The sequence below is a fragment of the Pteronotus mesoamericanus genome, unplaced genomic scaffold, assembly GCF_021234165.1.
Source record: "Pteronotus mesoamericanus isolate MK-2021 breed Mesoamerican mustached bat unplaced genomic scaffold, CSHL_Meso_final contig_50, whole genome shotgun sequence".
NCBI lineage: Eukaryota > Metazoa > Chordata > Mammalia > Chiroptera > Mormoopidae > Pteronotus > Pteronotus mesoamericanus.
Genome location: NW_026555186.1, coordinates 16,491,474 through 16,507,167, shown reverse-complemented (window position 1 = coordinate 16,507,167; position 15,694 = coordinate 16,491,474). Strand labels below are relative to the sequence as shown.

General features: G+C 50.2%; 1 protein-coding gene across 1 annotated transcript in view; it reads left to right on the top strand.

Annotated features, from left to right (window-relative positions):
• PLEKHG4B (pleckstrin homology and RhoGEF domain containing G4B) overlaps positions 1 to 15,694 on the top strand; it is a 79,058-nt gene that overhangs the window by 53,507 nt on the left and 9,857 nt on the right. The window contains exons 7-16 of the mRNA XM_054578649.1: positions 1,409 to 1,495; positions 3,630 to 3,746; positions 4,050 to 4,148; positions 4,773 to 4,915; positions 5,452 to 5,590; positions 9,861 to 10,025; positions 10,732 to 11,483; positions 13,618 to 13,870; positions 14,956 to 15,045; positions 15,122 to 15,352. Coding sequence (XP_054434624.1) covers positions 1,409 to 1,495; positions 3,630 to 3,746; positions 4,050 to 4,148; positions 4,773 to 4,915; positions 5,452 to 5,590; positions 9,861 to 10,025; positions 10,732 to 11,483; positions 13,618 to 13,870; positions 14,956 to 15,045; positions 15,122 to 15,352 — 2,076 coding nt within the window. The remainder of the gene's footprint in view (positions 1 to 1,408; positions 1,496 to 3,629; positions 3,747 to 4,049; positions 4,149 to 4,772; positions 4,916 to 5,451; positions 5,591 to 9,860; positions 10,026 to 10,731; positions 11,484 to 13,617; positions 13,871 to 14,955; positions 15,046 to 15,121; positions 15,353 to 15,694) is intronic.

Sequence of the window (15,694 nt, the reverse complement as noted above, 5' to 3'; positions counted from 1 at the left end):
CCTCAATGTAATCTAGCAAACAGAAACCAAGAGGGTTTGATTAAAGTCATAAACACATAAAAAATAATATTTTTCAACCGATAGGTCTAGAACAATTGAAATCTGTGTGCAAAAGAAAAAGGGAAAAAAAATCCTCAACACATACCTCATACTATATGCAAAAATTAACTAAAAATGGATCATAGACCTACATGTAAAATCTCAAACTATAAAACCACCAGAAGGACACATAGGAGAAAATCTTCATGAGCTTGGTTTAAGCAAAGATTTCTTACCTATGACCGCAATAGCATCACCCATAAAAGGAAAAAATGATAAACTGGACTTCAGCAAAATTTAAAACTTCTCAAAAGGCACTGTTATTAAAATTAAAATACAAGCTATGGACTGGGGTAAAGTATTTGCCAAATACATATCTAATAGAGGACTTGTACCCAGAACACATAAAGTTTCAAAATTCAATAATAAGAAAACAACCCGATAAAATAGGGGCAAAAGATTTTAACACACTTAACCAAAGAGAATGTGTGAATAACAAATAAGCACATGAAAATCTATTCAAGATCACTAGTCATTGGAGAACTTAAAACCAAAAGAAGGTAACACACATGCTACAACAACAAACTTTGACAGTAACAAGTGCCTGGTATTGCTGGTGGATATGCAGAATGGTCCAGCCACTCTGGAAAACAATGGGCTATTTCTTTAGAAGTTGAACATACACTTTTTTTAGGTCCCAGCAATCCCACTACTAGCTATTTACCCAAGAGAAATGAAACTTATGTGCACACAGAGTTTATAGCGTCTTTACTTATGATTGCAAAAAGCTGGAAACAGCCTAAAGGTCCTTCAGCTGGTGAGTGGAACAACAAACTGGTATCTTCATGCAGTGGAATACTGCTCAGCAATAAAAAGGGATGAGCTGCTGATAGTCACAGCATGGGTGAATTTCAAATGCACTGTGCTCAATGAAGGAAGCCAATATTGTGTGTTTCCATGTATAACTGGAAAAGGCAAATTTATTGAAACAGAAAACAGATCAGTGGTTGCCAGGGGCTGGGGGGCTTCACTACCAAGGACCATGAGGAAATTTGAGGGATGTTAATCTGTTCTGTATCTTCATAGTGGTGGTGGTTATGTGACTGTAATTTACATCAAAACTCAAGAGAACGGTACACCAAAAAGGGTGTATTTTATTACATGTAAATCAAACCAACAAACCTGATTATATTAAATAATTTATAAGGGCAAGTAATTTACATTCAGAGGGAAGGCAACTGCATTTTATGCATTCTAGGCATTTTGGGAAAATATCAAAGTGAAAGTAGCACCAATCAAAATTGGACAATTATATTAATGAAGTTAAAAATTAGAAAGCAAATTAATATTTCATTTTTACTTATTTCAGAACACATCTCCCCCGATAATTCATAGTATTTTGCTGTTGGTGGGTAAAGAATCAGCATTCAGACCTGACAAGGCTGCAGCAATTCAGGTAATGGTTTTAGACTCTCAGCATTAGCTATGACTCTGAATGATGCATAAAATTAAATATTAAGGCACTCAGATGAGATAAAACATATAAAAGAATTTGTGTAAATTATGGTCTCACCCACGAAGGAGCCTGGAGACCTGTGTCTGACCCTTCCGTTCTTTTTTCTTTTTTTTTTTAAGATTTTATTTATTTATATTTAGAGAGAAGGGAAGGAAGGGAGGAAGGGAAACATCAATGTATGGTTGACTCTCACACGCCCCCTACTGGGGACCTGGCCTGCAACCCAGGCATGTGCGCTAAGAATCCAACCAGTGACCCTTTGGTTTTCAGGCAGTCACTCAACCCATAAGTCACACCAGCCTGGGCAGTTCTTGCAGGAGCCTTGCAGAGCCTAACATCAGAGCACTTTGAAAATCTGATCTTTCTTCTCCACCTCAGTTGTTTTCTTTCCTTGTTTTTCTTCTTGATTCTTTCTCTTTTATTTGAAAACTTCTTTACTTTCACTTTTTTCTTGAAGGATATTTTCACTGGATATAGAATTCTGCTTCATTGTAGTTTTTCTGTTTCTTTGTTTTTCCAGCACTTTAAAGATGTCGTTCTCTTGTTTTCTGGCCTCCCTATTTTCTGATGAAAAATTCATTGTAATTCAGGTAATTGTTTATATGTAGGAAATGTGTCATTTTCTTCTGGCTGCTTTCAAGACTTTTTCTTCCTTTTCAGCAAATTGACTATAATGTGATTGGGTATGGGCTTTTTTTTTTTCATATTTATCCTATTAGATATGGCTGAAATTTTATATCACCAAATTTAGAAATTCAGTCATTATTTCTTAAAATGTTTTTTTATGCCTGATTCCCACCTCTCTTTCTAGGATTTCAATTACACATACTAATGTTGTCTCATAGGTCTCTGAGACTGTGTTTTTTAAAAACACTTTTCTCTCTCTCTTCTTCAGATCAGATTGCTTCCCCTGATCTATCTTCAAGGCCACTGACTCCATCCTCTCATCTCCATTCAGCTATTAATCCAATCTAGTGAATTATTTAGTTCAGATATTATATTTTTCAGCTATAAAATTCCCAGTGGGTTTTTAGATATATTTTCTCTACCTCTGCTGAGATTTCCTGTCTTCTCAGTAATTGCAAGCATTTTTCCTTTACATCATTGAGCATAGTTATAGCAGTTGCTTTAAAGTGCTTATCTAATAATTCCAACATCTGGGTCTTCTCTGGGTTGACCTCTGTTGGTTGCCTTTTCCTTTGAGAATGAGTCACATTTTCCCGATTCTTCATGTGTCAAGTAATTTTGGATGGTATTCTAGACATGGTGAATGTTCTGTTGTAAAGACTGGATTCTGATATAAACCCCACGCAGTTTTATTTTAGCATGAATTTACCTTGGTTAAACTCACACTGAAAACCATCCCTTGCATGGGTCCAGTGCAGCTCTTCTTGCCTTCAGCTACTTGAAGTCCTCCCCATACACACATGGGTAAGGGTCAGAGTTTACAGGCACCTGGAGCTTCCTTTCCCAGCTTTCTCCCTTGTGAGAATTCATCTTCCCTTTCCAACCCGTCTTTCCTTTGATTTCTCTGGGCCAGAAAGATGCCAGTTCTCTATCAGAGCTTCAGCCACTCCAGTCTCACCATTGGCAACCTGCTTCCCACCAAAGCCACAAAAACACGATGTTCCCTCCATGCTGGTCCCTCCGTCCAAGTTTCAACTGCTCACAATACACCCAGCTTTGTTCTGCTTCCAGAGCTTTCCGAGAGTTGTCGTTGCCCTTTGTCCCGAGCTTGTGGTTTTGTCTGACAAGGTTCTACTCTGCCTTACCAGCAGTAGCCACCCTCAGTTCCATCCTCACTTTTCCCACTCTCTTCCTGCCTTTTCCCTTCTCCCCATATCATCTTGCCCTTGCTTCCTTCCCAGTTTTTCCCTTTTTTTTGTCTTTCCTTAACTGGGACCTTTCCTTCATTTCTCTTTGCAACCCTTTCCTTTCACTTCTTCTCAGCTTCATTCTGGTATCAACCACACACAGCCCACTAATGCTACCAGCACGGCAGCCCAGCGGAGCCCATCAGTAGCGGCTCTGCCAGGAGCGAGCCGCTTCAGCAGTGTTTCCTTCCCCTCAGCAGTGTGAGGTGGTGGGCTCCCTGAAGGCCCTGCACAAGTTTGTCGACAGCTCCCAGCTGACCGTAGACCTCGAAGGCTCCTTTCCCTACAGCCACAGTGACTGGATCTGCTTCCGCAGGGTAAGGAGCAGCTCACAGCAGCTGCGTGTACCACAGTCACCAGGGGGCTTCTAATGGATGTTTTCACTTAAATCTAGTCTGTTTCTAACAACCACGTGACATGGGCTTAAGAATGCCTCTGAAATCTGGCCCTGGGCAGGGAGGATGCTGCTCCTGTGCTTCTGTAGATACCGAGAGGTCACTGGGTGACTCCATGATAGGCTTGCTACCTGAGAGCAGTTTAAACATGGGAACTTACAGCCGCTTACTTCAGCATCTAATAGAATGTGTCTGTAACCATCTCGTCCTCTCAAACCACCATAGAAGCTGGAGCCCTTTACCACAAACTGCCGGGATGCCATTGCTTTCCTACAAAGTTTAATCGGTTCCCTAAACACCCACAGGACCCTAAACACGGCACAGGTGGGTGCTTGGTATTTTATTTTGTTTGACAGGTGGAAACGGGGAGATTTAGCTAAAGCTTGAACATGAATATTTAGTTTCACCATCATCCATAGCCAGAATTCTCAAACCCTTTTGATTTGTAGATCCCCTTCAGGTAGCAAACAACTTCCAAAGGACCCCTTCCTCCCTCTTGTGACCAAAAAAATCCCACCCTGCCAGAAAGAGAAACAACACCGCCACAATTGATGGCTATGCCAGCAAGGCATGAGCGATTGCTGCTGGGGGCAAGCCATTCAAACCCAATACAGAGAGGCGCTCGCCGGAGAGACCGTGGCAACCTGGAGACGCCTTATGGGTGCCCGGGTGTGCTGTCCTCCAGATGCCGGGTTCTTCTGCTGCTGAGTTTCAGCTCCCCACTGTCCCCTGCCCTCAAGTCTAAATCTCAGGCTCCCCTCCCCTGAGTGAGGCATCTGGAGCCTGCTGCCCACCCTCCTGCTAGGACTGGGTGGCTGGTGTAGCCATCCCAGCATGCTTTGAGTTTGAGTGGTGAAGGCCCAGTGTGGTCCTACCTACCCAGCTTTAGACCTGGAAGGACCTGCCTGGAGGAGGGGGGTTCTATGCGTGCTCCTCCCACCCTCACAGGAAATCACAGAGTCCATCAGCGAGCACAAGGCCATAATGAAGCGAGTCCTGGAAGACGAGCTGCTGGTGGCCCTCCGCCTGGAGGGCGGCACCGTGCTGGCACGGCTGAGGAGGGAAGAACGTGGGGCCAGCGAAGACAGCCGGTGAGCGTCATGCTGGGGCAGCTTGGGGTGAAGCACAACGTTCTGCCCCACAGGGGAAGCCCGTCCCTGTCACAGGCAGTGTCTCCGAGGGACCCAGACCTCCATTCCTCTGACAGACATGCTTGATGGAACCAGAGCTTGTCTCATTGGAGGACTCCAGGGAAAAACTAGCCCATTCCTTACAGCGTGCAAGTGGGAGACAAAGGTCATTATAGTGGGATCCAGCAGTCAGAGGTCCTGACTGAGCACTCCCTCCGTCCTGGGGTGCTGCATCCACCAACCCACGTTTCAGTCCCACCTCTGAGGTGCCTGTGTGTATGTGTGGCCAGTAGGTGTCACTGCTTATGGGCACGTTCAAGTTCCTGCTCTGGCTGTGGGCCCCATCTGGCACTTCCATTTCTGTCAGACATGAAGGACAAAATCAGTGCAGTTGTGTTTTTTAAGCAGGTTGTCACCGACAGCATATTCCTAAGAGGACAGCCTCCGAACAAACCAGTGATCAGGACGTGACACCCAATACCTGCCTTCTCTTCCAGAGACAGCATCGAGGCTGCCTCCCAGCTGTATAACCAAGTGGATGAAGAGATCCACCGGCTGGTCCTCACCTCCAACAGGTGTCTGCAGGAGCTGGAGAGTCTACGGGAACTGAGGACACTTCAGGAGGAAAGTGACCAGGTCAGTGCTCTGTGAGAGAAGCAACTGGGTCACATCTGGGAGGGGGGTGACCAGATCAGCACTCCAGGAGGGAAGTGACCAGGTCAGAATCCAGGAGGGAGGTGACCAGGTCAGGATCCAGGAGGGAGGTGACTGGGTCAGTGCTCCAGTCAGAGGAGCCAAATGAGAAAAATATTTTAAACCTCTGCCCCTTGAAATAATCAGTGTTAACACTCAGTGTGTTATAACCCAGACTCTTCTCCATATATGTGTATATAAATGCTTTTCAAAAGCTTGTACAGATATGTGCTGCGTAACGATGGGGATATGTTATGAGGAAACACATGATCAGGTGATTTCGTCCCTGGAAGAACATCACAGAGGCACGTATGCAGACCTGGGCGCACAGCCCACTGCACACCTAGACTAAGGCACAGCCCACTGTGCCTTATAGGCTGGGCGACCAGCCTATAGAACCTGTTACTGTGTAAAACAGTATGAGATTAAATCAAGCACAAGAGAAAACAATGCCATCAAAAGGTAAAAATGAGATGTGTGAAGCCAGCATAACACAGCTACTGTTCTACAACAAATATTTTTTATAAGTAGGAAGAGTACACTCTGAAATCATGATGAGCCCTGGCTGGTGTGGCACAATGGATTAAGCACCGACCTGCCAACCAAAAGGTCGCCATTGGGTTCACTGTCAGGGCACAGGCCGGGGTTGTGGGCCAGGTCCCTGGCTGGGGGAGAGCAAGAGGCAACCAGTCGATGTTTCTCTCACACATCAATGTCTCTCTCCCTAGTTCTTCCTCTCTCCTCCTCTCTCTGAAAATAAATAATACCTTTAAAAAATAAATAAAATGTCTTAAAAAAAACAAAATGATCATAGCATAGCAAATCCATAAACCGGTAGCACAGTCATTTGTTATCAAGTATTACATACTGTACTTAACTGTATGTGCGATACTTCCTACACAGTGGGCAGTTCAGTGGGTTTGTTTACACCAGCATCACCACAAACACGTGAGGAATGTGCTGTCTACAGTGTTACCATGGCTACGACATCACTAGACAATAGGAGTTTTTTAGCTCCACTGTAATCTTACGGGACCTCCATATATGCAGCCTGTTGGTGACTAAAATGTCATTATGCTGCACATGACTGCATGCTTTTAAGCAAAATCCTTATTATTTTATAAATCACTATTTCCATGTAAATGTGAAGGCAGGAGCCTGCACAGCCAGGTGTGTGGGGCAAGGTGAAGAGTGACTGGAAAATGTCTCCGTATCCTCGAGTTGTCAGGTCACCTGAGGACAGTCAGGGTGGGAGGATTGCTCCTGCCAGGGGGTCCCCAGGGGGGCCGCAGGCATGGCGGGGTGTGGACTCTGTATTTTCCCTTCCCTGTTCTCCCCACATCCGGCCCCAACTCCAGTCGTGGGCCAGCAGGGGACAGGGGCTGGGTACAGGGTGACCTGGCTGATCCAGGCTGCAGGACAGGGGCAGGAGACCATCGGCACATCGGGGACAAGGCAGGTGGAGACAGGAGGTGAACCAGCTCACCAGGCCCCTGGTGCCGGCAGCCTGGGGCGTGGCCGGAGGGCCTGCCGTGCCTGGGGGCACCTCTGACCTGTGGGACGTCCTGTGACTTTTTCTCTTCCTCCTCCTCCTCTTTCTCTGTCCTGTGGGTCCCCTCTCCTGTGGCATTTCCTCTGTCCTGTGGGGACCACTATATCTCATGTACCCAGTTCTCCTTTTTCTTCATTTTTCTGTTGTTTGAGCAGAATACCCACCAGGACTTTCCAGAGAAAGGGATAATGAGATGAAAATTTCTGAGATCATGTATATCTGACAGTCTTTTTCTTCCTTCACATTTCATGGTAGCTTTAATTTCCCTCCCAAATTTTGGAGGCACTCTTTGATGTCTTTCAGCTTCATGCAATGCAGTGGAGGAATCCTCATCTATTCTGCTCTTGACCTTGGTCTGGGCCCTGTTTTTTCTCACTCGACCCCTATTTACCTCTGGTCTCTTCAGGGCACTTTGATCGCAGGGACCCAGGTCTGGGGGTTCCTCCTTAGGCCACCAAGTCTCTCTGCTCTGGGATTTCTTGTTGTCTTAGATGAGCTCTCCCGTTTTCTAGAATTCCACACTTCCCCCCTGGTTCACTCATTTTCTCTTCTGTTTTCCGTATCATTGGCTTTTTGTTCTGCTTTTCAGCATAGATTTTCTGAACTTGATTTTCTAACCTCCTGTGAGAGTTTTTGCCTCTGCTATGACATTTTTAATGTTTCAGCCATGGAGTTTTGTTTATTTTCTGAATGTCTCTCCTTGATGGCGTCCTGCTAGACATGCTCTCCCCGCCTGTCTACAGCCACCCCTCTCCCTGCTCAGGACTCCCACGGCCCTGCTGCTCTCTGTCCCTCCTTCCCAGCCCCGCTGCTCTGCATCCTTCATGGGTTAAAGGAGTTTTTTGAAGCTTTAATAGCGTTTCAAGAGGGAGCAAAATTAGGTATATCTTAAGCTGCCTTCTTCACCCAAAACTAAATACATTTTAACCTAAAAATGAGATCATTCTATATACAATGTATTTAATTTCTTTTCCACGGAAGAAAGGCATGAACACTATGGAAGAATCAGAAAGGAAAGAGCTTTTTACAGAAGTGGGATCATGCCGTGCATGGCTGCCTCTGACCTGCTTTGTCTGGCAGGCCATGCACTGGGCACTGCCGAGCGGCCTGCACCTCTGAGCTCTGCCCTGCTATTTGCTGCTGCTGTAAACATGACTGCATATGTGTCCTTCACACATTGTGACTGTTCATTGTGGACAGATTCCTCAACTCAGCATGGCTGAGAAGAGCACGCATTTTTTGAGGTTTTTATGCTTTTGGCAAGTAGCCCCCCCGTCAGCCCGCCCAGCTTAGGTTACCGCCTCCCTGATCTAGTGAGGGAAAGGTCAGGTTCTCACCAGTGCTTGCATTTGGCTTTTCTTTTTTTATGCTCCAGTTGAACTTTGTTTTCATACATTTATTTGTTGTTTTTATTTATTCTCTTATAAGTTACATCTTCCTGCACTTGGCCAGTTTCTCTACTCTTTGTAATTAGTTTCATTGTATGACTTGGACTAATCCTTTGATGATGTTGCAAATAATTTCTCCCATTTGTAATCCGTCCTTTAACTTTGCTTATGATTTAAATAGGCTTTTCTGCTTTAATATATTCCATCATAAGACTCTAATGGCTTGAATATTTCCATTTAAATCTTCAAAGCACCTAGAATTTACCTTTTTCACGAGGTTAGAGGGGGCTCCCCCTGAGAGACCTCCACTCCGCTGGCTGTGCCCTGCCCCTCCACCCTGCCGCTCTGAGGTGACCGGTGCTTCCTCATAAGAATCTCATCTCGATGTTTTTCTCCATGACTCCATCCACAAACAGTGTGCACTCTGATTTCTGTGCTCTGCCTGTACATCAGGAATCCCTAAATTCAATCCTTGTGGTCATAGGTGCAGCCCAATGACACCATTTTTAATAACAGACCTTTCTTCTTGGGCACCTAACAGCCTGGGGTCCCTGGCATTGCTCTCCAAAGAGAACTGTGCATGAAAATGAAGCATTTCCCTATGAGCTGTTCACGATGAACCAGCGATATTGCCACAGGATTTGTCTTTAAAATGAGAGCCTGGACCATGTCACACTGAGCTGCAGGCAGGGCTGCCATCGGCCCCTCTGTCACTCCCAGGCAGCCCCTGGGTGTCCAAGCACCACCAGCCTACAGAATATTTCTGGGATATGTTTAGCATGGTACGAAGTTTCAAAACTGAAAATTCTGTATCTATTTTTCAATGCTCTTAATTGCCATTTGCAAACAATGAAAATCGTTATAAACTGGAGCCTTCATCACGGCCCCCGCTGCTGTGTAGCTCCTTGCAACACGTTCGAGTGAGACGCAGTGTTTGCATCGGGAAGAGGCGTGCTCTCTGCAGGAGTGAGCAAGCCAGCCCTTGAGCGGCGTGAGGCGCCTCCGTCGTCCTCCGGGTCTGAGAGCCGGGCTCCTTCACATGTTTAAAAGTCAGACCTTCTTTTCCTGTGTAGATCAAATCGTGGTTTGAAAAAGAGCAAAAGAAATTCCTGGGCCCTTTGGAACTGCTCTCTGTTGAGAATGTGAAGCAGCAGCCGCAGCAGGAGCTGTGGGCCGGGCACCCGAGGCCAACGGTGGGTGCAGTCCAGCCCTCACTCGGAAACCCTGGAGTAAGTGCCCAGCTTGTGCTGATGGTTGGTCCCTTGGGCTACAGCAGTGTTGTCAGAAAGGACGACCGCTGATGGAGGAGAACGACTCTAAGGACACAGAGGAAACAGTCCAAGACGCCGGGAGGCGTCTGAGCGCCTCGGCCGGCCAGGCTGAGTGGAGAGAGGGAGAGCTGGCCCAGTGCATTCGCCAGTCCCAGTTCTGCGAGACAGTAAGAGGCCCAGCAGTTTCTCCCGGGAATCCACATGTGCGGCCCATGTCCTTCACTCTTCCGACATCTAGGGAGCACTGTCCCCGTGCAGGTCTGGGTGCGCTGAGTGCAGGGGCTGTTGGCCCACACTCCCATTAGATCATGTCCCTGGCTCGCAGTCCGCTTACTGCCAAAGATCCCAAAATAATTGCCACAGTACAGCACACACCTGCAACCTCACCAGCCCCCTCGACGTGCCTAGCCATTGGGGACCTGGGAGCTAGAGCCCTCAGGAGCACAGCCCCTCTTGACGGAACCCAGGGGGTCAGGGACGGTTGGCACAGGCGGGGGCAGGGGTTCTCTGCCCCGCTCTCACCGCCCTTCTCTGCCCTGCTATCTCTTGGGCTCCCACACCGGGCAGAGATGTGGAAGAACTGATTTAGCAGACATCTCATGGTCCTGGGACACCCCTCATGGTGTCGTTGGCGGCTGTGGAGGACGTGTCTGCCCTGTGGGTGGGTCCGGGTGGCAGCCACAAAGGGGTGCTCCTCTCGCTCTGGCCGCCCGGCTCACCCTGATCCTTGACTTGGGTGCCTGGATAGCAGCACAAGCCTGTCCTGAGTTCACTTGAGCCACTGACTGGCCACCTGTTGGGTGGGGCCGACAAAGCCAACTGGCCGTGCGAGCCCTTCGCAAAACTGATCAGTTGCTCTCCTTTGCTGCACAGGTGAATGGGACGAAAAGGCATTGCAGTGAGTGCCTGGAACGCCTGGGCCCAGGGCTGGTTGCGGAGTATTTGAAGAGCTGTCACCAGGAGGCCATGGGGGTGTCCGCGAACACGGCCGTGGTGGGCCTCGGTGGCCAGCAGGCACTGGCACAATGGCACGCCTTGAGGCTGCAGTGCCAGCAGGCCCCCCTCCACTCCCAAGAGGCCCTTTCTGAGGCTGCCCCGGGCCCCGGACCCCTGCCTCTGGACCAGAGCCCCTTGAAGCGCGAGCTTGTCCAGGGGGCTGAGATGAGGCACCGCGAGGCATCCTGGATCCCCCCCACTGACCCTGAGGGCCACACTGGGGAGTGGGCACGACTGCTGTCCAGCCTCCCTGGACAAGTCGCTCTGTGTGGGCAGGGGGGTGAGCACCTGGACCCAGGTGTGCACGACCCGGACAACAGCTCCACTTGCTCCTCTGAGCCCACCCAGACCCCCACCATCCACCACAGGAAACATCCTGTGAAGAAAATTATGAAGAAAACACTAAGCTTTGAAATTCCTCAGCTTGACAGTGGCCCCAGGGACTCCCACTGGCCAGGCCACACTGGGGTCTTCATCAAAGGCCTGGAGGTGACCAGCACTGTGGCCTCAGAGAAGAAGCCCTCACTGAGGGCACCTGCCGAAAGCCCCCCAGTCACTCTGAACCGGAGCCTGTCTTCTCCTTCCAGGATCCAGCCTTCTGAGGGGGACAGGAGGCGGCCAGCAGGAAGGTAAGGTGGGCACCCCTGCAGCCTTAGGGTGTGGTGGCCAGTGGGGATCTAGAAACGCAAAGCCACTAAATGCGCTTCTGCAGAATAGAAAATCCATGGGTATCCCTCCAGGCTACCCTGTCCTGTCGGGGCCAGACAGGATAGATGTCTGTTTTAATTCATCTTTGAGATGTTTGCAAAATGATACTTTTTATTAATTGTTTAGATAAAGTGGTAGGAACTCTGCCCATCCCTAATGCCAGGTAGTGACACTGGCCTGGTGTCACTGCACCTCTGTGCTGTTTGCCATTTTCACAGTGAGTGTTGAGGCCTGGAGGTGGGGCGTCCTAGTTTGCTGGCTTCCTGTCCTGTGTTTCCTCCTCATGCAGAGCAGCTTTAACCTGAACTGAGATGGTTACAAAATACTCTTCTGAAATACAACTTTTAAGTTTCAAAACCCTGGGCAGTTACATTGTACCGTGTTGAAGGTAAAGGTTTCATTTTTGCAGTGGGGCAGCAGAAGGGGTGTATATCCCTGTGGGCCCCAATCCGTGGGAAGGCTGCAGGGGGTGACATGCGCTGGTGGGTCCCTTCCAGCTCCACTACACTCACGCAGGGCGTTCCAGGGCAGCAGAGCAAACAGGCGGAGCCATCCACTGCCAGAGCTCCCCTTGGTCACTCAGAGTGGACATCCGGGGTCAGTAAGGGAGCAAGTGTGGAAAGCCGCTGGGCCTTCGCCCCTGGTGACAGGTCCCCTTTCCCTGCATTCACAGGCCGCCACCCCAAGGTCTGGTAGCGAGGAGTCCCCTGCACACCCAGAGAGGGAGCAACTCATCCTCAAACTCCAGGGCCCTGGCAGTTGGGGGTGGGGAACATCACGGAACCAAACCCGCCTTTCCTGAAAACCCAGGTCTGCTAAGTGTCCGGAGGGAGCTGCTGTCAGCTGGCCAGCAGCCATTTCCCCAGAAATTTCTGGCTATTGTGGCTTCATGAGTCAATTTCCATTTATTCGGTCCAAATCCTCAGACCACTCTCATTTTAACTTTGTGCCTGAGTATTCAAGGAGGACACCTGTTTTCTGTGAGTGTTGATGAGGGTGATTCTCTGCAGCCTGTGCTGTGCACCAGGGGCGCCTTCAGGCCGCCAGCAGCAGGTGTCCCCGGCCAGATGTGCTGCCTGCTTGGAAACAATAAGCATTTGTAAAATCTGTCATGGGGGGAGGGGTAACGGTTGAGTGCTCCAGGTCTGTAGGAGATGGCACGTAGTCAGAAGCATTTCTAACTTCATGTGTATTTCCTGTTATTATTTGCATTGAATTTTTTTCCAAATTTAAAAAAAAGTAAGACAAATAATGGCAGAAAAATTGGCCAGCTGTCATTGGTGTCATTAGGATTGAGTAATTTAAGACAGTTGACAATAGGACGCTATCACTAGGGGAGAAAAGCAGTGTGCCTCGCTATTAGTGGGTGGGGCGCAAGTCACCAGCAGACCTCGTCTTGGTACCCTGCTGTTCAGTTGATTGGTGGCTTGCACATGCTAGCCTGCCACGCCAGGAGGCCTGGGCCTGGCAGGAGGAGGTGCCTGCCTTCCCCTCCCTGCGCCCCCCAATCCTCCCACCCCCTGCGGTCTGTCTCCTCACTGTCCTCGGGGATGTGACTAGTTTAAAGCTGCTTTTTCAGAAATACTCCCTGGTAGAGGAGCAGTCAGGATGCATCAGAAGCCAGTTTTCTCTTAAGTCTCCAGCACGGCCTTCCTTGCACAGGGCCCGCCACTGAGTGCCCGGCCTCCGTACTGCCCGGGCCGCCCCCGACCAGGCGCTCCTCAGGCGGCCGGAAACGAGAACCTGCGGCAGTCAGCTCAGCCTGGGCGACTGCAGATCTCTCCTTTCCAGTTTCCCAAAGGATTTTCACCTGAAAAGGCCACGACCACTCACATGGAAATGTTTCATATTCTATGCACCCCTCCCCCGTATATCTTACCTTTTCACATTCTATGTCAGGCGAGCAGCTCCAGGCAACCTTGAGCACAGCCGGGGTGTGGGGCCTGTCTGGCGTTACCCGCAGCTGAGGACAGAACACTCAGCTGTGTGTCTCCTGTCCGCACGCCGCCGTCGAGCTTCTCCCTCAGCGCCCCGTCCGCTCTCTGTGTCTTCCAGCAGCCGCCTGCAGCACATAATGGCCGAGATGATCTCCACGGAGAGGGAGTATGTTAGGTCCTTAGGATATGTCGTCGACAACTATTTTCCAGAAATGGAAAGAGTGGACCTCCCGCAGGACCTGCGAGGGAAGCGCAGCGTCATTTTTGGGAACTTGGAGAAGCTCTACAACTTCCACCGCCACCACTTCCTCACGGAGCTGGAGCGCTGCCGGCACTGCCCCCTGGCTGTGGGACATGTGTTCCTGAAACACGTAAGTCCCCCGCTTGTGATGGACGGAGGTGGCTTTGGCCCAGCTCACCCTGGGAGCACGGGGTCTGGAGTGCCCACCCACATGTCAGGCCATGGGAGTAGCATTGCAGGCTTAGGAAGTGTGTCCCCAGCAGCGCACTAAGACCTGTGAATATGCAGGCGCCCAGAAGACAAGAAGCCAACAGTGCCAGGCATTGTACTCTCAGTTCACCCTTGTTGCAGGCCACCTGGTGCTGGGGGCTTCATACACCATCACAGTTAATTCTACCGGCAGCCCCGCTTCCTCACCACTCGAGCCTCATTGGCCAAAAGGAACTTCCGAAATCAGTTTGTTTTCCTGCACTGGGAAGCCCACCTGGTCCCCTTACGATCCTCCTGCCCAAGGATCCCCTTCCAGACGGACCCCAGGAGCAGCTTGACAAGTTCTGCGAGAACCTGGCTGGGGTGCGCAGGCTGACCTGAGGAGAGCTGCCCTCTCTTTGCTAAGTCTCTCCTCAGCCATGCGCGTGGACTGTCTCCCTGTTGGGGTCTCTGATAAAATCAATTCACTCTGAAAAGAAGAGTCTTTCAACAAGTAGCTGCTAGGCACTGGGCACCCAGGTAGCTCTGCGCTGAAGGCAGGTGACACAATGGCCTCAGCGTTATTAAATATAAGTAACCACAGGAAAACACCGTGCATAACAGAAAGCCCACATTGGGTCTTTTCAGCTATTCTTAAAGGGTGCTTCAGCCATAAGGTGCAACTTGTATATTGCTTCATATTGACAATAATTGTGAGCATTTTAAATGTTTAGACAACTTTGGTTCTTTACCCTTGAAAATTTCAGCAGTCCCCCCGTGCCCCTTCCCAGCCTGCCCCGAGAGTGCCCCTTGCATCTCTTCTGCCAATCTTTGGAGTTAAGACCCATCCAGAACTCTGGCATCGCCCCCAGGGGCACCCGCCGTGCTGGGCATGTGAGGTGGCCCTGATGCAGCACTGTGTCCTTTCCTCGTGGCCACGGCGGGAGCTGTGCCGCAGGGCGGGGGCCGCAGCACAGCTTCTGACCAGAGTCCCCGCTCAGGTGCGTCGTGCCCTCCCCTTTGCAGGAAGAACAGTTTGGCATGTACGTGCTCTACAGCAAGAACAAGCCCCAGTCGGACGCCCTGCTCTGCAGCCATGGCCACGCCTTCTTCAAGGTCATCCCCCTGCCTGCGAGCCTGCCGCACCTCCCCCGGCCCGGCCCAAGCTGACCCTGTCCCCCGGCCCTTGCAGGACAAGCAGCGGGCACTGGGTGACAAGATGGACCTGGCCTCCTACCTGCTGAAGCCCGTGCAGCGCATGGGCAAGTACGCACTGCTGCTCCAGGACCTCGTCAGGGAGGCCAGACGCTGCCCCGCCCGCGAGCAGGAGCAGGGCGAGCTGAAGGCCGCCGAGGACATGCTCCGCTTCCAGCTGCGCCACGGCAATGATCTGCTGGCCATGGATGCTGTCCGCGGCTGCGACGTAAGCGCCCCAAGGCCCCCACAGGCTTTCGGGCTCAGGGCTTTGTGTTGGTCAAGGGGTGGGACATGCCTGGGGTCAGGAGCACAGAGCTCTTCTTTAGGAAATGTCCCTGAAGCTTACACCTGCAGAGACCCCCACCTGAAGGGGAGAGGGGAGCAGAGAGAAGCTCAGTGTCTGGCTTCGGAGCAACAGCTGTGGGGCGTGAGAGCAGGTGGGCTCTAAATGCCACACATCTGCTTCCCGGTGCTACTTCAAAACAACTGAACACATGAAAATTGTGCTGAGCCATTGTGCTTGGGGCCTGGCCTGCCAGCTTACAGGCTTCTCTCTGGTGAGGACCAA